Genomic DNA, 20777 nt, shown 5'->3' on the forward strand with positions numbered 1-20777 from the left:
AAAAGTAGTGGATGTTTTTTGGAATGGCAACTGTCACATCAAGACTGGAAAGACCACTAATAGCACAGTTTTGCACACTCGTGATGATTCCAACTTTACTAGCATAGACTAATAGCAGAGTAATCAGTGCTCATTGTCTAGCCACTTATCAAATAAATAATGGTGTCTTGCCTGGAACCTAATAAAGTTAACTCTTTCATAAGTGGATTTCATTCCGTAATTTATTTCAATGGCAGAACTCTTTGAAAACACCCTGATGACATTGATCATTCCCTTTTATCAGGTTCTAGCTCATTCTCATTAATTGCCTTCACTTAAACTTTGTTATCAGACGATGAGAAATATCGTCTTTGCTTCCTTATCAACAATTAGGAATATTTTAACAGATTGCCTAGCAGTCATGGTGGTGCGGTGATATATATCTCTCCTGATCTTATTTATCGTTGGTGACATGATCTACACTTACCCATCACTAATTGCGGGTCCGTCTGGATTGAAAAAGTCCATTGTTCTCCCTCTAATGATCACAGAGATTTCATACTTGGTCGCATTTACCGTTCCCCTTCATGATCAGTCAATGACTTTTATCTAATATTGATCATACTTCTCATACCGTTTCACCATAAAATAAAATTGTTATTATAAATGGTGACATTACTTTTACCCTACCCAATGATCGCCAACACTTATTTCTTACCCTAGTCTGCTACGAAGCTACGGATACGAATACTTCATCGATGTTCCTACACAGCAAGTTCCCAGTGACACAGGGATGCTAACTGATTACGCCCTCTCTAGCTTACTAACTTCACCAGAGGTGAAAGTTCTCGATACTGACATAAGTGATCATTACTTGATGCTTCTACGCTTTAATTATAACTCGAGTGCTTGCCTTCTTCCCCATTCCACATATGTTCTGGCCAAAGAGAACATCATAACTGCCATTGCTGAAATAGACTGATCTGAAATCAAAACTTTTAATGGTCCTCAGGGAGCATTTAATCAATTTCTTACTGTAATTATATCACATATTCATAAATTCACTTGTGAAAGGAAATTTAATAAAAAGCTTTGCATTCTCTCACAATGCATTGATGTATAAGAAGTTATTAGCAGCTTTGCGCAAACGCGATAACCTGTACAAAAAACTAAAGACAGGTCGTTTAATACCAACCTAATTATCCGGTGTACAGGGTGTTTCAGCGAACGCTTCCGAAATTTTTCAAAGGTTGCCTGTGTCAGAAAGTTCAATTCTAGTTTATGAGCCAGTCTACTCGAAGCGGCGGACAATACTTGCACCAAAATTGAAATGCAAAATTTACTAAATAATTTTAGCTTATTATCTCATGACCCATATTGCAATTTACAAATTCTAGCAGTGGACTTCACAAGGCGGATCCATTTGGTACGAATTCTCAGGATGACACCGGTTTCGAGATATAAATTCCCGAACATTGTGGAGAAATGCATTGGCATTCCAGTGACTTGTGTGCTTCAGTGTCGAAACTGGCGCCGTCCTCAGTCATCGCTCCGATTGGATCCGTCTGGCGAAGTCCACTGCTGCAATTTGTGAACTGCAAAATGGGTCATAAGACAATTAGCTAAAAATTGAATAAGTGAATTTTTATTAATTATTCGATTTTGCATCTCAATTTTTTTGTGCAAGTATTGTCCGGCGCTTCAAGTAGAGCAGCTCATAGGTTAGAATTGTAATATGTGCCAGAGGCAACTTTTAAAGATTTTTGAAAGTGTTCGCTGAAGCACCACGTAGAAAGTTACGTAACTCTGTAAACAGCCAGTTAAAGTCGGCAAACCAAATATATATTGAGCAAAAAATCTTACAAGCAGGCAATATTACTAAATTGAAATGGAACATCGTCAACTCCTCTCTAAACAAGAATTCTCGACCAGAACAGGTATCAAAAACTATGTACAATAACTCATAGTTTAACTCCCTTATCCAAATGGCCAACGCTTTCAGCTCCTATATTTTTTCATAATAACACACCCTCTCCTTCACAAGTCATTCAACTTAATCTTCTCCCTCACTCAGTTTTTATCTTCCCCACAGCACGAGAAGAAATACGGAAGGCAATATGTCATCTAAAACCCACCTGTGCGGGAATTGATGAAGTTCTGCCTACTATCACTAAAATGATTGCGCGCCTATTTTCTGATAGCCTGTCTTATAAAACTAATTTTATATTCAAGACTGGCGTGTTTCCTAACGAGCTTAAGCGCGGTAAAGTCATTCCAGTTCGAAAAAAAGGTGACAGTGCACTAATACATGTCCTTCACCCTATTTTTATTTTAGCTTTTTTCCGTAAGGTTCTCGAGAAATCAATTGAATTGTGTCTAACCAAAAACCTCACTAAATTTAATATTCTTTCTTCATGTCAACTTGGCTTTCGTAATAAATACTCAATAGATATGGCACTCATACATCTAACTGACCAATCAAAACAGAACTGACGAAGGTATATTTGCAGGTTCAGTCTTCATCGATCTAACAAAGGCATTCGACTGCTCAAACTATACTATCTCTTTTACTAAGCTGGAGGCTATCGGTGTACGTGATCCTGCCCTCTCACTATTAAAAAGTTACTTATCTAACATAGTTCAGGTTGAGTCTGTGTCTAATGTCTATTCCAGACAATAAACCACTAACATTGGTACTAACATTGGTGTCCCTCAAGGATCCATCGTAGGGCCGTTACTGTTTTTTTACTTATAATATTGATCTACCTAAGTGTTTGTCGTATACTAAGTGCATTCTGTACGCTGGCGATACTGTGATAATTGCCTCTGATAAAAACCCGTTACTTCTTATTAACAAGCTAAATACTGATATAGAAGATATTTTAGGTTCCTGTAATTCTAACTTATTAAATAATAATGCCACTAAGACTAAATTTGTTACATTTTCCTCACATCAACGACATTTGACATCCTTCTTAAACTTTTCGTTCACACTTTATCTTTCCCTGTCCATGCTCATCATTGCTTGGCATTTTCTTTACTTCCATTTCAAAAATAAAGATCACATTTTTCACATAAAAAGAAAATAGCCTAAGGTAATCGCGTTTTAATTAAAACTCGCCCCTACTTTTGACATGGTACATTAATCTTGCTATACCGCTCATTCATTCACTCCCATATGAAATACTGCATAATATGATGGGGTAACACTTATAACACTCACTTGGCATCCCTCCAGGTAATCGAGGACCAATCCATTAGAATTATTACCCTTTGCAAATGGAAAATCACTACTACATGAAAATAGCATGCTAATCATTTAAGATAAGAACTCATCAAATATAATCTAGGGATCATAATCTACAAATATGACAAAAAAACTACCATTGATCTGCTTCTCACCTTGTGACGTGATAGCTCATAGTCACACTAGATGTGCACTCAATAACAACTTCTGTCTACTTGAAGTGCGTACTAACTATGGTAAACGGACGGCAGAATTTTCCGCGATATTGCTTTGGAATAAGTTACCACCTCTAAACAAAAATGCAAACGTATATCAATTTAAACGTAAATGAAAGCATTCATAATAAATAATTTACAGATATTGAAGGTGTTTTCCTATTTTATCCTGGTTTTCATACTGTCATGCAGTTAGCGAGTGTTATTCCTTATATACTATAAGCATGTTCTGATATTACTTTCATCTCTTGTGCTACGGTTGGTTTAAACTTTGTTTACCATCATAAGTGCCTTTAATTGGAGGTTTCCATAGAGTCTTCAACTATGGAACCTCCTACATACATGTAATTTTCTGTATTTTTACCATTAAAGAAATCGTGAAAAAATTATCAAAGACAAAGAAAGTGAGTAGCAGTTAGCTGCATATTACTGTCCGATAACCAGATACGTGCTTTTAACAAGACGAAAACAGACACACACACACACACACACGTAATGATTTAGGCTTGCAGTCGTGAAACAATACGCTGAATACTTCACTACATCTCGTCCTGTATGGCCAGGGTAGGAACTTGAAAAGAATCAGTTTATGATCACACAATATTTACCACACATTAAGTCATCGCGATCGCTGTGAAAGCGTAGTGTTTGTACGCTTCGTGTTTATAGCAAAATCAAGCAAACTGCGTGACCTGGCGTAACTCGTTTATGAACATATTTCCTTAAACATTTCGGTAGCACTCCGTCAACCATTCGCCACCGACTTGGATTGGGACTGTGAATTAAATTAAAGAGCTTGATTCCTGAGTATGTCATATATCGACATTAATGTGTGTCAGTAAAATTTATGACTAATTCTCAAGTTACTTCTCATTATAAATATTTTTCGGCAAACAGTACAAGCTGTTGACGTAGTGAGGATACATGTCTTTTAAAGAAGACATTTTGATGATGTATAGTAAAACATTCTTTACACAAAACTAACAAGCATTTTGACCGAGTATTAAAGCTGGTATTTAGACAAACGTTGGAACACGGTATGTTCACACTGTACTTAGGTATTCCTTACACAAAAGCAAGAAGAATGTCGGTCAACCTTTTATGTAACATATTCTTTACACAAAAGTAAGAAAAAAGTACTTTGAGAATGCATTACCAAGTGTTACTAGAACGTAAACATAAATTGACTGTCAGTAAAGTAAACAGGGAGTTGTAAAAGTTCTAAATCATGTTAATGGGCATTTTTGCAAAAGCAGACGTGTTCAGTTTGCAATCGGAGAAACTGGTACACAGAAAGAGCTGTATTACGCGACCCCAGGTTGGACAATTTTCCTTGCTGAGACGAATTGTAATACATCGCGCAACACAGGCCGCGAAGCTACAGCGGAACGCTCACTGCAATGAAGTGAGATGGGCCCGCACACACGCGACGACCAATTTGTTGGGATGCACTAAGAAGGTGTTGGTGCGTGCGGGGCGCACGCTGCAGCTCAATGAGCGTGATGCCTAGACGTACTGTGGCATGAACAGAAGGCCGAGGCTAAGCGACCACGTACACAAAACCTTACACTTCACGAGTGTGCGAAGTGAACGCACACCTAGGTTCTTGGCTTGAGATACCGCAGCGCGGGAAAGTGATGTCAACGCAAGGCGACAATGCCTACAACACCCTGTAGTTCTAGCGCATGCTACTCGTAGTCATCGACCTTTCCCTGTTCATGTGTGTACACACGCCCCAAGACGCACGTATACTTTGCTTACTTTGCCTGCAATTTACGCTGTCACTACATGCCGCTTGCCCTACACCTCGCGTAAAATTCCAACTTGTTGCTATCAGATACATTGATTCGCCTTTATGGCCAAACTAATTTTTTTAGTGACAGCAGCACTGAAGCAAAATGAGCTCCCCTGGGGTTGTCGATTTGATAATCCAGCGTATACGCTGTTTTAAGATGTCTCAAACAGCGGTAGATGCCTATGACTACGTGTTATTTTTACAATTCCGTTCGACTAATATCAAGTGCAACTTTATCTTTCTCACCAGTGATCGCTTGTATTCATAAGCGTTTCGATAGCGTATGTACCGAGTGGTACGAGGAATCTATCTCCTAGTGTGGGGTTTTCACTCACACAAGAGCACGAAGTTATTTTCAGACCGTCTTTTGACAGAAGCTTTGCTAGCTGTCTCATCTGTTACATTTTGAGCGCAGCTTGTCGAAGTGCCCTTATTCATTGTTGCAAAAAATGAAAGTGAAACACTCAGCATTACTTTATGGCGACTTTCATAAATTGAGCAAAAAATATTGAGGCTCCAGCGCCAATTGAAAGCGCACTAGACAGCCTTGCTGCCACAGAAAAGTTGATCGAACTCAATAACTTGTAAAAGGAAGCCTCTGCATGCACTCTGAGCTCAAAAGCATTGCTTCGGGAGGCCAAAGCCTGCAGCAAAGTCAAACAAGGTGCTTTCTGCAATGAGTAAAGAACAAATGTTCCCTGTACAATAGGAATTTACCCGTTTTCACATTTGTGAAGCTACTGCGTTTCCGCATAGCTTGCGTACCACTATGGCTATTATTTGCGCCAACCTATGTGGAGTCTAACTGTTCTACTTTATTTGACTTACAGAAGTTAATAAGTGGAAACCAGGTGCAGATTTTGTATATTTATGACTTTTTATATTGTAAGCACTTGCAGTAAAAATAGACAACTATTACTTTCAATCGTGTTGCTTTTGGTAATTCTAAATTTCATGCAAGATTTGTTAGGCGTTATCTGAGATATTATTGCTGCTACTCATCCACTCCAAACACCAGTGCTCATGCCATAGTTTTATGTACCGCATATTGTATTGCGGCTACTACACACTGAAATAAAATGGTAAAACCTAAAATCTCTAAAGTGAGAACATCTCATGTGGCGAAGAAACTGTTAAGCATGCTCATTATCTGGTTTGAAATCAATAACTAAGCGTTGCTGGCTGATGCGCCGAAATGTAAATCAAGCGTGTCCAGAAAGCAGCCCGGGACCCAACCAGAACTTTCTGTCGCCAGACCGGGTCCTAAAGTGGCTAATTTGGCGCAAGGTACCGACCAACAGCAAACCTCTTTGAAGCCTGAAATAGGCCCACGAAACTCGAAAAAGTGACGTGGAACTAGTCCCTTAGCACTTCTATCTCAGAATTTTCTCATTGACACTCTTGCTCTGGCTTTAAGAATTTAAAGTGAAAAAATAAATACTAACTAGTTATATAAATAGACGAAACGCAAAAAAGGTGCTTTGGCTTACTTCAACGACGCCAAACGACACTAGTTTGGTTCTGTCCATCTACGTGGCGCTTGCATCTGTGTAACTTATGGCACAAGTTTCGTGGGACACATGGTATATAGCACCTCCTTTTTCTGTCTCCTTGATTTAGGGTTATCCACAGACAACCATGGCGGACGATGACATCGTTATCACTGGCTTCTCCGCCTACTTCCCACAAGCGGATCACCTGGTAGAGTTCAAGGAAAAGTTGTATGCGGGTGTCGACATCATCACCGAGGATGACTTGCGCTGGCCTCCTGGTGGGTTTCGCAAAATGTTTGATAAGTGTAGCCCCCTTATGATATGTTTTAGCATAACCGATGCCTTTGCAACTTCTACAAAATGTTTTGCCTAGAACATTTTCCCCTGTAATAATTCTCCCTAGCCGCCACTGCTAGCGAAAGGCATTACATCAGCCATAAAGTCGAGAAGGTTTCAATGCGTGCTTCAGAACACAATTTACAACAGCTGCAAGGTATGTTATTCCTTGGCGCGAATAATAAAAAAATAAGCAGTAACAACATAATTTGGTTTGAAGCTACATTTCAGCGCAAGGTGCGTACAGCAAGTTTTCTTTTCAGGTCAGAAACGAAAGGTTTTAGAGAATAGTCAAACCAAACTTCGAGATTCTGTTCAAAATTTTATAATTTCATGGTGTTTCAGCAATATGTTCATTGCTAACTCATTCATTAAAACAACAAGAAATTGTTTTCTCGGCGTCTGGGTTTCAGCAACATATTATTTAATATTGCATGGAATGCATATGTAGAGGATTTTTTGAACCGCTGAGTCGTAATCCCGCCGAGTAATTCCATAAATCGGATCAGACACCCCAATTCAGTTAACGGCATGTCGCAGTGTAGTAGCGTGCGGCAACCGAGAAGCCGTACTCCATAAAACGACAGTGGCCGGTGCAGAACAAGGAATCGGCGTTTATTCTTGTGCACACGCTTTTTATAGGCAGCGGTTACTTATCCGCTGCTCATATCAGTGCCTGTGATGACGAAGTGGCATGGCATGCACTTGGCGTTAGGCCATCACATTCCCCCCCCCCCCCCCCCCCCCAAGATCGTCGTCGTCATTACTATCTTCGGTTGCGGACATCGTGAGACCCATATCGGTCTGGTGGTTTCCTGGCACGCTGACTTCGGCGCAGCACTGGTGGAGGGTCGGAAGGCGCTTCGGCTTGCGTCTGAGGATGGTCATTGTGGGGAGCAGGCAGTGGCAATTCATGCCCATCTGGTGGTGGTGGTTCCGGTGTTATTGCATCCTCTGGGGGAGGTGCTGCCGGGTCCGCTTCATGATATGCCTGCTGGGGCATGGTTGGGGCCTCCCGATGACGCACAACGTCCTCAGTGCAGTGTCTTCTCGGGGCCTCCGCACCAACATTTGATCCTGCATGCTGGAAACTGCACGAACGTAAATGGTCAACATGAACGTGGTGGACTTTGTGTTTACGAGATAGGTCACAGGGCTAACTGGCCGCACCACACACCCTTCAGTCCACGACATTTTCTCTTGCCTGACAGTCTTTACGTATACGCAGTCCCCTGCCCTGAATGAACGAAAAATCGATCTTCGTTAGTCATGATGCCGCTTTACCGCTTCTTGCTTGCTCTGCATGTCGTCTCGAAATGAGGGCCTTAGCAAGGACAGTCTTGTGCGCGGCATTCATTTCAAAAACAGTTCGGCTGGACACTTGACTGTTATTGTGCTAGGTGTTGTCCGATATGCCAGCAGGAAGTCGTCCAGCCACTCCCGCAGCGGTCTGCCGTTTCCTCCCTTGTCGTGCAACAGCTGCTTGCGGTGGCTCCTCTTAACGGTTCGCGCCATCCTCTCGGCAGCTCCGTTAGATTCCGGATGGTATGGCGGGCTGTACATGCGCCGGATGCCACAGGCATCGAGGAACTCCTGGAACTCCTGCGATGAAAACTGTGGACCATTATCAGGAATGACTTGCTCGGGGAATTTGTAAGAAGCAAATAGACTCCGCACACGCTCGATAGTCTTCGCGGCTGTAGTTGAGCTCATAGGGAACACCTCAATCCATTTGGAAAACAAGTCAACACACAAAAGGAATGTCGTTTTTTCAAATTCAAAAAAATCCAAATGCACTCGCTGCCAGCATCGGGCGGGAAATGGCCATGGCTCGAGCGGTGCACGAGGAGCACTGTTTTGCATCGCTTGGCAGATGCTGCACATTTTTACCACTCCTATGTCTGCATCTAGCCCTGGCCACCATAACTGGCTACGAGCGAGCATCTTCATGCGTGATGCTCGGGGTGTTCTGCGTGCAACAGTCCCAGCACGGCGTCTTGCAACGTTGTTGGCACAATAACACGACTTCCCCACATGACGCATCCCGATTCTAACGATAGCTCCGCGCGTCTGCTATAGTACGGTACCAGTTCAGCGTCTTTGAGTTGTGCTGGCCGTCCTTCCAGTGTATATCGGTAAACATTGCTTAGCGTGCCGTCGTACTTGGTCGCTTTAGCAACATCCATAGCCAGTGGCATAGTTTCAAAAACAGCGAGGGTATGTGTCTCCTCTATACCGGTTCCACTTAAAACAGGTAGTCTGGACAGTGCATCTGCAACTTGCATTTGAGATCTTTTCCTATATTTCAAGTCGCAGCGATAAGAAGCCAAGATTAAAGCCCATCGTTGCATGCGAGCGGCTGCCGAAGATGGAACCTACTTCCGTGGCCCTAAGGTGCTTATCAGTGGTTGATGGTCCGTGAACAACGTGAACGTCCGCCCATACAGATAGCGATGAAATTTCTTGAGGGCAAAGATTATCGCCAATGCTTCTCGCTCGATCTGGGCATAGCTACGCTCAGCTTGCGATAGGGTCCTGGACGCAAAAGCAATGGGTTTTTCTGTACCATTTGGAAGTATATGAAAAAGAACCACGCCGAGTCCATACTGCGACGCATCACAGCTTAGCGCCAAGGGTTGCTTTGGATCATAGTAAGCAAGTACCGGACTGGTCGTGAGCAAGTTCTTCTTCCGAATCGTCTGCCCGGCTATCGACTGCATTCAGTGCCTTTGTTCTGCCTGGGCGTTGTTTGCACATTGTTCTGAAGTGACCTTGCTCACCGCAGTTATGGCACTTATGCTTGCGGTACCAGCAGCTTTCTGCCGTGTGACGTTTATCGCAACGGAAACACTCTAGGCACTCATTCTTGACTTGATAGCGGTCCCTAGCTTGATTGCCTTACTTTAGAACATCAACTTCTAATCTGGAATGGCTTTGTGAACTGCCTTGGTGTTCTTCTAATGGCATTTGCCGAGTCTGTGTGGATGCTAGTTCTCGCTTTAACGCGATTTTGCACGCTTCTTCGAATGTCAGCTCTTCAACTGTAAACAGCTCACGTTGTGTATCGGCGCATCGTAGTCCGTTCACTAGTCGGTCTCTAAGAGCTCGTCTAGAAATTTCTCAAACTCGCAACTTCTGGCCAGGTGCTTCAGCTGAGCCACAAATTCGGCCACAGTCTTTTGCTCAAGTTGCATCCTTCGGTTAAATCGGCACCTTTCTGCTATCACGGCCTTTCTGGGGCTGTAGCGAGTTTTCAGCAGAGCCGTTACCTCGTTATACGTTTTGCTTGATGGGGAATGTGGAATCAACAGGTTCTTCAATACCTCATACACTCGAGGACCCACTACCGTCAAGGATACAGCCAGTTTCCTGCCTTCAGCTATGTCATTTGCGTGACGTAATGCTCAAATCTTTCCAAGTAGGAATCGAAGCTATCGCTTCCTTCGTCAAAGTTATCAATTTTTCCCACCTTCGCGATTGCAGCGCCGGCCCCGCGGTAGTCGTCTTCAGCAGCAATCGAAGAAGCAAGTGACAAGCCGCCCTGATCCCATCCTCGTCGCCAACGTAGTAGCGTGCGGCAACCGAGAAGCCGTACTCCAGAAAACGACAGTGGCCGGTGCAGAACAAGGAATCTGCGTTTATTCTTTTGCACACGCTTTTTATAGGCAGCGGTTACTTATCCACTGCTGATATCAGTGCCTGTGATGACGAAGTGGCACGGCATGCACTTGGCGTTACGTCATCACACGCAGAAAGCTAGCAGTACTTAAACATGCTTTATTCTGAATCCATTACACTGAAAATTTTTAGCACCGGGTCTCATCGGACGTTGTGGAGATACATAGATCATTTAACTTTGCAGGAATGTTTCTTCACCTGAAGTGCATAAAATAAAGTTGTACATCTGCAGATTTTTTGGCAGTGCGTTACTAGCGGTAAGATACCCAAGTAAAATGCGATATTTGCGAAAGAACTAGTGAACAACGATTTGCTACACATCTTCATACTCATTGGGGCGTAATATGTAAATGTTTGTAAATGAAGCAAGTCCTTGAGAGGTACGGAACTTGGTATAATTTCGACAGCTTCAACCTTAAGCTCGGGTAATAAATATATAGCTGCAATTCAGGCTTGTCCCGCAAGCGAGATCGAAAATTTCGCGAAAATACCAACCAGTGCATATATCTGCACATTTAAGGAGGACTACGTCCAAATTGATAGGACACCTTGTTGGTGCAAACACCGTAAGCACTCACCTGATTCAGGTCCAGTATTCCGACATGTAACCTGTCATAACAAGTAATAATCGAGCAAGCTAATAATGCGAAGCAATACATAGAAACCTCTTAACTGGGTCATGCAAGTTCACATTCAATTTTTCCGTTAACACAAAAATATATTTACCGCTTTTAAAACAAAAAATACTGCTTCAGTATCAAATGAGACTCAATATTGTCTATAATAATGAAACATCATGAGCATATATACATTAGGTGATTAATTATTTTTAAAAAGGCACATAACAGTTGTGAGGTGATGTCAATTGTTACCTTGCGTTGTTAAGAATGGCGAGCCGCTAAGCAAGATTGCCACCTTGCCACCCGATTACGACAAGGGGTGCAAGACGCGCACCTCTCCCTCTCCGTCGCTGCAGCCGGGAGGCGTTCAAAGAAGCGGCCTTTGTGCTGAAAACCCGCTTCCTTCCTCCAGCCCCATCGACATTGTGATGGGACGAGTTCGGTGTGTGGACAATGATTCCAGAGTTCCCCAACGCGGAGCTGATTTGACACGCCTGGACAAGCCGCCGTGGGGACGACGTATTTTTGTGCTTCTCACGGTTCGGAGTGGCACGGAACAACGAGCGACCCTCGAGCGGCAACGATAGTTCCCGGAACGGCACCCGCCAACGCCGTCGTCGGGCATCAGAGCGCGGTTGCCTTTGTGTACGTAAACTGTTCTGCAGAGCAGCGGCGCGTTGGTGATGAGTAAACGAACAGTCGCCGCGTCGTAGGACCGGCGGATCGAGTGTATAAAAACTGTGGTTGTGCGAATGCTGAGGACACTTCTCTTGAGCAGTCATGTTAGACTGAGTCACTTCTCTCATGCAGTCATGTTGGACTGTTACTCTTTTTCTCAAGCAGTCATGTTAGACTGATTTAATTTCTGTAAATAAACCCTATTTCCTCGTTCTCGATGAGAAGCAGTTCTTCACTTCATCAACGATCTCAGCGTAAATAAGTTGGACGACGGCATGGGCCAGCTACCTTCGAATTCATGCCGTACTCCAATCTTGGCAAAGGACCACGGACGATGGGATTGAGCCCCCAATCCTGACAACTGGCTGACAGCGGTGGGATGGACTTTGCGACATGGTGCTGTATCTGCGGTGAGTGCTTGGTTTTTGCTTTGACTCTCTAGGCTTCATTTTGTGGTTGTTCTGTTTAGAACAGTAGGGAAGCTAGATTGTTGTGTGTTAGCTAGGTTGTGTTTACCTAGCTTGATTTAGAGAGCAGAATAAAGGCAGTAAAACAGCAGTCATGGAGTTAAGGACACTGCTGAGAGACGAGTTGTTGATTGTTGGTGAGGAACTGGGCCTAGATGTACGCAAGGAAATGCTCAAATCGGAATTATTGGAGCTAATTTCCAATCGGGCCAGTGAGGAAGATATTGAAATGGGAATGGAACTTCTCAAAAAGAGAGAGAAACGGGAAAAAGAAAGAGAAGAACGGGACAGAGAAAAGCAAGAGAGAGAGGAACGCGATAAAGATCGCGAGTTTCAGTTAAGGAAAATGCAACTTGAACTTGAAAGCAAACGTTTGGAGTTGCCTCAAGGAAGTGAAGGCGCTCTGGGTCGATCAAGTGAGGCAGAATCGTACCGCATGGACAGGCTATTAAAGTCATTTGAGGTCGGGACCGACATAGGCTTGTTCCTAAGCAATTTGAAAGGACTTGCGAGAAGATGAACTTCGGCCCGAGTACATGGCCACAGCGGTTGCTGTCTATGTTGCCGTGTGAGGCGGCGGAAGTAATCGCCAGATTGAGTGTGCAGGATGCATATGATTATGCGAAAGTTAAGGCTAGTCTCCTGAAGAAATACCGCCTTTCAGCCGAAGCTTTTCGGCAAAGGTTTAGGAGCACAGGCAAGAAAGATAGCGAGGGCTATCCGGAGTTTGCGTATAGCTTAAAGGCCAACCTAGTCGAGTGGCTTAAAAGCGCGGAAGCGTACGACAGCAGAGACATGATCATTGAATGCATGTGTCTAGAGCAGTTTTACAAAACCATCCCCCAAGCTGTGAAACTGTGGGTGCAAGACAGAGGTAATGTAAACACTGTGGAAAGGGCGGCTGAATTAGCCGAAGAGTACGCAACCCGTAGAAAATTGAACGCCGAGGAGGGAAACTGGGGCGGTCGAAATGGACCGCGGAAACCATTTCCGTTCAAAAAGGATGCGCAAACTAGACGATCAGAGCCTGTAGACATGGCGGAAAAGCCCGCAGAAAAGAGCGAGGAGAAACTTAACGGAGAAACCGCACAAAAGGAACAGAAAAGAAAATTCGAATCTGTTAGACCAATTCGCTGTTACAAATGCCACAAACTGGGACATATAGCTGTAAACTGCGAGAAGTCTAGCGTAGTTTTTTCCTACGTGGAGGAAAAAGATGAGAATATGGAACTTTTAAGTCCATATCTCCACGACCTGCAAGTTAATGGAAAACCATGCCGAGTGCTAAGAGACAGTGCCGCCACGCTGGACATTGTCCATCCGTCTTACGTGATGGTAGATGACTTCACCAGAGAAGTAGCATGGATAAAACAGGTTGTAGAAGAACACAGCATGTGTCTGCCCATGGCCAAAGTCAAAATCAGTGGACCATTCGGGGAGCTAGAGACTGAGGCTGCAGTTTCCAAATTTTTGTCACTGCAGTATCCCTACATCTTTTCGAATCGCTCGAATCAGTTACTGCGTGACAGAGGGCTCAAACTGGGAGAGGGCATAGTACAGGCATTGACCCGAGGCCAAGCTCGTAAGATCGCGGCGCTTTCGGCTGAAAATGCTCAAGCTCCTCCAGCTGAAGCAGAAAAGGGGATAGCTTCAATACCCGAATCCGAGCTAGGCCCGAGGGACAAAAGAACAGTTGAGGAGAGCCTGCCAGTTGACCAGCTCAATGAGAGCGTAGCACTAGAGTGTCAGAGTTCTAGCCTGCAGGAAGAGCAAGCAGACGCGCTCACAAGCGAGACAGGGTCGTTATTATCACCGGCCTCAAAGAACTTTGATCAACTCTTACGCGTGGATAGAGAGTCACTGGCAGCTGAGCAAAAGAATGATGAGAGCTTAGCAAAATTACATGACACAGCTAAAGAAGGCATTGCTAGGCGCAACGTAACGATACATGAGAGAGGAGGATTGTTGTATCGGCATTACAGAGATCGAAAGGGTAGGATTTTAGATCAGTTAGTCATACCTACTAAGTATCGGGAGGACCTTTTGAGTCTTTGTCATGGAAATGGGTGGTCCGGCCACCTAGGCATAAACAAATCAAAGGAAAGATTGCTTATGGAATACTACTGGCCTGGCTGTTTCAAAGATGTTGAAAACTTTGTAAGATCATGCGACGCCTGCCAGCGTTCTGGTAAACCAGGAGAGACTTGGAGAGCTCCACTGAAGGTAGTGCCCTTAATAACAGAGCCTTTCAGACGACTGGTAATAGACACGGTAGGGCCTCTTCCAAAAACAAAATCAGGCTACAGGTACTTGTTTACCATGCTGTGTCCGGCTACCAAGTTTCCAGAAGCAATCCCTTTGAAAGAGCTCAGCTCCACCGAAGTAGTAGACGCGCTTTTGAGAGTGTTTGCACGAGTTGGGTTTCCAGCCGAAATTCAGGCAGATCAAGGGTCAGTATTCACGAGTGCACTGACTTCCACATTCTTGCAAAAGTGCGGGGTAAAGTTAATACACAGTTCTGTCTATCACCCTCAGTCAAACAGTGTAGAGAGGTGGCATTCGGTGCTTAAGCGAGTTTTGCGTGCGCTCTGTTACGAGCACAAGGAGGACTGGGAGAACTGTCTGCCGGCAACTTTGTTTGCTTTGCGAACGGTTCCACATGAGGCGACAGGGTTCTCACCAGCAGAACTAGTGTATGGGAGGACACTCCGGTCTCCACTGAGAATGTTAAGAGAGATGTGGGAGGAAAGAGGGGAGAGTCCAACCGTGGTTGAATACGTGCTACATTTACTAGAACGGTTAAGCGCAACCCAAGAACTAGTCGGAAAGAACATGGCGATAGCTCAAAAGAACGCCAAAGTCTATTACGACAAGAATGCGAGGCTTCGTACGTTTGAAGCCGGCTTAACGATGAAAGCGGAAAAGTGTAGGTTCGGTTGTTCACAGGTTACTTATCTGGGCCATGTTGTCGGTCAGGACATGAGACGGCCGGCTGAGCTGAAAATAGCTACGATTGGAGAATTTTCTCAGCCGCGCACGAAAACGGACGTTCGTTCATTTTTGGGACTTGTGGGGTACTATCAACGGTACATTCCGAATTACTCGCAATTGGCAAGTCCATTAACAGACGCCCTCCGAAAGGGAGCACCGAGTAACGTACACTGGGATAAGGACAAAGAGAACGCTTTCCAAAGTTTGAAAACGCTATTGGTTTCTCGCCCTGTGCTTCGCGCGCCAGACTACACAAAGGAATTCATAGTTCAATGCGACGCAAGCGACAGAGGTATGGGCGTGGTACTTAGTCAGGTCGGCGACGATAACGAGGAGCATCCTATCCTCTACGCCAGCCGTAAACTAAATGTAAGAGAGGAAGCCTACAGCGCTTCAGAGAAGGAATGCGCTTGTTTGGTTTGGGCCGCCCAGAAGTTGTCGTGTTACTTGTACGGAGCGAAGTTCATCTTCGAGACCGACCACTGTCCTCTGACGTGGCTCAATCAAATGTCACACAAAAACGGCCGCTTGCTCCGATGGAGCCTCACTCTCCAAGAGTACAACTTCTCCGTTAGATATAAGAAGGGAAAGTTGCATAGCAATGCGGATGGTTTGAGCAGGCTAATTTGAATTCTGCGTTTGAGGGTCCCGCCTAAATTTTAGGGTTACTAGTGTTAACTTTTATTAAGCGAAGAAGATCCCCTCTCATTTAGTAGGATTCCCTCCATGATTGCTGAATTTGTCAGCAAGAATTTGCTTCAGAAATTGGCATAGTGAAATGCAGCATTTTTTTTGTTTCTGCACTTATGTTGTTGTTGTTTTTTTGAAGCCTAGCGAGTCTAAAGTGAGAACCAATGCACGTCATCTCGGCACAGAGCCGTGTTGTGGGGTTCATTTTGCAGTTGCCTGTCCTTGTTGGATGTTTTGGGGCGGTGACATCAATGCACAAGTGGTCGCTGCGAGCCAAGACATCAATTCCCCCCTGACCAGCAGCCGTTCTCTTCCTGCCTAGCGGTTGTCAGCACTAGACAGTCGAGATTTTTAGGGCCATGGAGGCGCTGTTAAGAATGGCGAGCCGCTAAGCAAGATTGCCACCTTGCCACCCGATTACGACAAGGGGTGCAAGACGCGCACCTCTCCCTCTCCGTCGCTGCAGCCGGGAGGCGTTCAAAGAAGCGGCCTTTGTGCTGAAAACCCGCTTCCTTCCTCCAGCCCCATCGACATTGTGACGGAACTAGTTCGGTGCGTCAACAATGATTCCGGAGTTCCCCAACGCGGAGCTGATTTGACACGCATGGACAAGCTGCCGCGGGAACGACGTATTTTTGTGCTTCTCACGGTTCGGAGTGGCACGGAACAACGAGCGACCCTCGAGCGGCAACGATAGTTCCCGGAACGGCACCCGCCAACGCCGTCGTCGGGCATCAGAGCGCGGTTGCCTTTGTGTACGTAAACTGTTCTGCAGAGCAGCGGCGCGTTGGTGATGAGTAAACGAACAGTCGCCGCGTCGTAGGACCGGCGGATCGAGTGTATAAAAACTGTGGTTGTGCGAATGCTGAGGACACTTCTCTTGAGCAGTCATGTTAGACTGAGTCACTTCTCTCATGCAGTCATGTTGGACTGTTACTCTTTTTCTCAAGCAGTCATGTTAGACTGATTTAATTTCTGTAAATAAACCCTATTTCCTCGTTCTCGATGAGAAGCAGTTCTTCACTTAATCAACGATCTCAGCGTAAATAAGTTGGACGACGGCATGGGCCAGCTACCTTCGAATTCATGCCGTACTCCAATCTTGGCAAAGGACCACGGACGATGGGATTGAGCCCCCAATCCTGACAGCGTGCACCATTTATGTATGTCTACCTTTAGTGCACAGAACGCAGATCGATACGCGTTTGCTCGAGCCACTCTTGTGCGCGATTGATGGTAACCTGCGAAAAAGTTAGAACTGCCATTGCCTCACACGGCATACTATACCACATATACCGCATATAAATATACCGCATCACAGCTGAAGCCTTCCTTTGCATTTTCATTGTCGTCTTGACGCTAAGATGCTTTAATGCGGCTTTCGTATTCACGACTTGCGTCGCTTGCCCACGTGGTCGTATTTATCATGTGTTTATTTTCGAACGAGCGAGAAGTGCCAATGTAATTACTGTCCCCTTTCACTACAGCATTTCCGTTATCGATACTCTATCTCCTATTTCCATTTACTCTGCCATTCTGTATATCCTTTCTGCGGGCAGCTGCGCGCGAGAACAAAGGCAAACACTGCAGCTTCTACAATGGTTTCCTGGGGGCCTCCCGAGTAATTGCTGCAGCCCAATGGGGCATTCTGCCGACGGCCACAAAGCCCCAGAGGGAATTGTTGCGATGCCGAGGTAGCTTTCATTGGAAAAGTTTCATAACCCCTCTGCCACGCCTTGGCAATGGACATTATATACGTCTTGAAGAATTTTTGAGGCGGCGTGGCTGGCAGGAGCAGCAGGAGCAACAGCATCAGTCAAGATGTTGAAGGAAGACCTAAAGAACTTTGTTAATGCTTAATTTCGTCGAATTATGAGTAGTGTTAGGTGATAAGCTAATGTAGGAGTGTGGACAGCAAGTCGGTGTTATCTACATAGTAAGGATTATGTCGCGGGATCGAATCCCGGCCACGGCGGCGGCATCTCGATTGGGGCGAAATGCGAAAACACCCTTGCACATATATTTATGTGCGCGTAAAAAAACCCCAGGTGGTCGAAATTTGCGAGTCCTCCACTACGGCGTGCCTCATAATCAGAAAGTGGTTTGGCACGTAAAAGTCTATAATTTATAGTTTTTTAGTAGTAAGGCTTCATTTAAGGAGAGTCACGTGACCATGCAATAGTTTGTCGGTCTTGGTTCCTGGGAGCACGTGGGCGACATCACCCGCAGCAGTTCGAAGCTCCGCGCTTTTCATCAGTGCTGCGTCACGTTGTGGAAAGTTGTTGACAGTTGCAGCTTAATGAAGAGTGCAGGCCGTATCATCGCAGATTAGAGCCCTGCGGAGTATTCGATTGATTGAAAGTAATGATGTGCGCGAGACTGGGAAACTCTCTTGCCGTGTATATTGTCGATAAATGTATGATGAGTGACCGTTCTCTAGCCTGGGCACGTTCTGCAACATCGTCGGCGTGGTGCTTATTGAAGATGCCGCAATATTCCGACAGCTTCTGGAAAATTTTATGAAGTCTTCGATCAGAAAAGCAATAACAAATTTCGTTGATAAGCGACACGAGTTGGACGTCATTTCCGCGTCTTAAAATGGGCTAACTCTTTCCAGTTTAGATACCCCAAATCATGCCTCAACCTCAGTCAGTAGCCTGCTGCTTTCCATTGACGAGGATTAAGAAGTCTTGTTAGGGTTGCATGCTTTCTTTCAAATGAGAGTTCAGAATTGCGGAAATATCATATGTTACCCCAAATTCGGAGGAACGCCAGCACAGAAACAAGGCACTGTTGTTATGCTGGCAACGTGATACACAACTCTCCACCGTTTTGGCAGGTCACATGGGCTTGCCAAGGCGCCATGGCAAAATCCGCGACTTGTCCCGCTTTGACGCGCAGTTCTTCAGCACACACCCCAAGCAGGCGCACGTGATGGACCCACAGCTGCGAATGTTGCTGGAGACATCGTACGAGGTCATTGTGGATGCGGGATACGACCCGGATACCTTGCGCAAGCGGAACATAGGCGTCTTCATTGGCAATTCAAGCTCAGAATCATACGACGCGTTCCGAAAGGACCCGAAGAAGATGGACGGCTACTTCATTCTCGGATGCTCGAGAGCCATGTTCTCCAACAGAATTTCTTACTCGCTCGACGTGCATGGTATGTTTCCGAGCAGACCCTGAATGATTGTTCTTGGCACATAACGGTTCCCTCTTAAGCAGGAAACGTTTGTAACTATATGAATCTTAACAGTGCACAAGAAAAGAAACAAAATTCCGCGGGAACAGCAATTCATTTCACATGAAAACGAACTAGCCCTTGTAATCCTGGCACTAATGTATTCTCAAATGGTAGAGACTCCGGCAGCTTGAAATAATACTAATAATTATAATAACGTTTTTCGTCCTAAGATGTACAGATAATTTTGGCGGTCCAAGTCAAGGTGTGACTTGTGGGGCCGTACTTGGCAGCAAGCAGTAAAAAGGCGCTATTGCAGTTTCTAAAACAAAAAATCCTAAGCAATAAAGAGGGAAAACAAAATGTGATTACATGAAAGGGTATAGCACATAGATAAACTTTAACCAGGTTGTATGGGAACTTCAGAAAAAATTTTCCATGGAGGTATTGAACCAATTCACGCTCCTTGTAAATTGGCCGTACCTCGTATAACATCTCGGAACAGAAAAGGGGGGACTCGACCGAAACAGTCTAACAGGCACATGCTGAATTAAAGAAGCACTGTCCCAGTAATTGTTTTGTGCAACGGTCTGCAAAAAGAGATCATCAAATGACGGCTGGTGTGTGCTAGAAAACAGTTTCAAACTTTGGAAAAGGTGAACATTGTACGTGACACTTCGAAGTATAGGCTTCAAGCGACAGTTACTTTTGTTTCGCCAGGATAGAGAACAAATATAGAACAAAGTGCTGCCAAATCTGAGCGTGCTCTAAACGAGCCCATGTGCAATAAGTTTATGGACAGGTTAAGGGATTAAAGAAAGCAAGTTGTATAAAGCGCATTACGTACCCCGGAGCTTATTGGATATAAGTGAAAGATGGTTATCCCAGGTCAAATCATGATCTAAGGTGACACCTAAGTACCTAATTACCGTATTATCATTATTATTACCATAGTAAGTACAACAATATACCATAGGTGAAGTGTGCATACTAGTGCCATCGCCAATGATATAGCGCACGCTGGCAGGTGGTCGTGGTGGTGAAAACACCTTTTCAAGGAGAGGCGCACAAAGATAGAGGAGGTCAGTGTGCTACGCGCGATAATCGCTCGTAACCATCTCCGCTATCCCCATGATGCCCTCCTGGCTGTCAGGTTTGGCTCCAACCGTCCTATCCACGCGAACAGCATAAATTCAATGCTGGGTTTGCCGGCTCCGCCATATTAAGGCTCTCGTAACCGGGGTCTTTTCATACGTTTGGGAGCCTTCCGTGCGCTCCGGTATTGTTGGTGCGACTTCGTTAAGTCAAGGGAAAGAAATATTTTTGCGTTCCTTTGAGAATCATTACGGATTTGGAAATAGAGGCTGATGGTCCACAAAGGGCACATTGCATTCTGGCGGTAAT

At 44.8% G+C, this 20777-nt stretch overlaps 1 protein-coding gene across 1 annotated transcript in view; it reads left to right on the forward strand.

The window, feature by feature from the left end:
• The first annotated feature begins 6874 nt into the window (after nt 1-6874).
• The window catches only part of LOC135910184 (fatty acid synthase-like), a 168267-nt gene continuing 154364 nt past the window's right edge, over nt 6875-20777 (forward strand). Inside the window, exons 1-2 of the mRNA XM_070524611.1 lie at nt 6875-7007; nt 19029-19355. Coding sequence (XP_070380712.1) covers nt 6875-7007; nt 19029-19355 — 460 coding nt within the window. The remainder of the gene's footprint in view (nt 7008-19028; nt 19356-20777) is intronic.

Source organism: Dermacentor albipictus, chromosome 8 (genome assembly GCF_038994185.2).
Source record: "Dermacentor albipictus isolate Rhodes 1998 colony chromosome 8, USDA_Dalb.pri_finalv2, whole genome shotgun sequence".
Classification (NCBI taxonomy): domain Eukaryota; kingdom Metazoa; phylum Arthropoda; class Arachnida; order Ixodida; family Ixodidae; genus Dermacentor; species Dermacentor albipictus.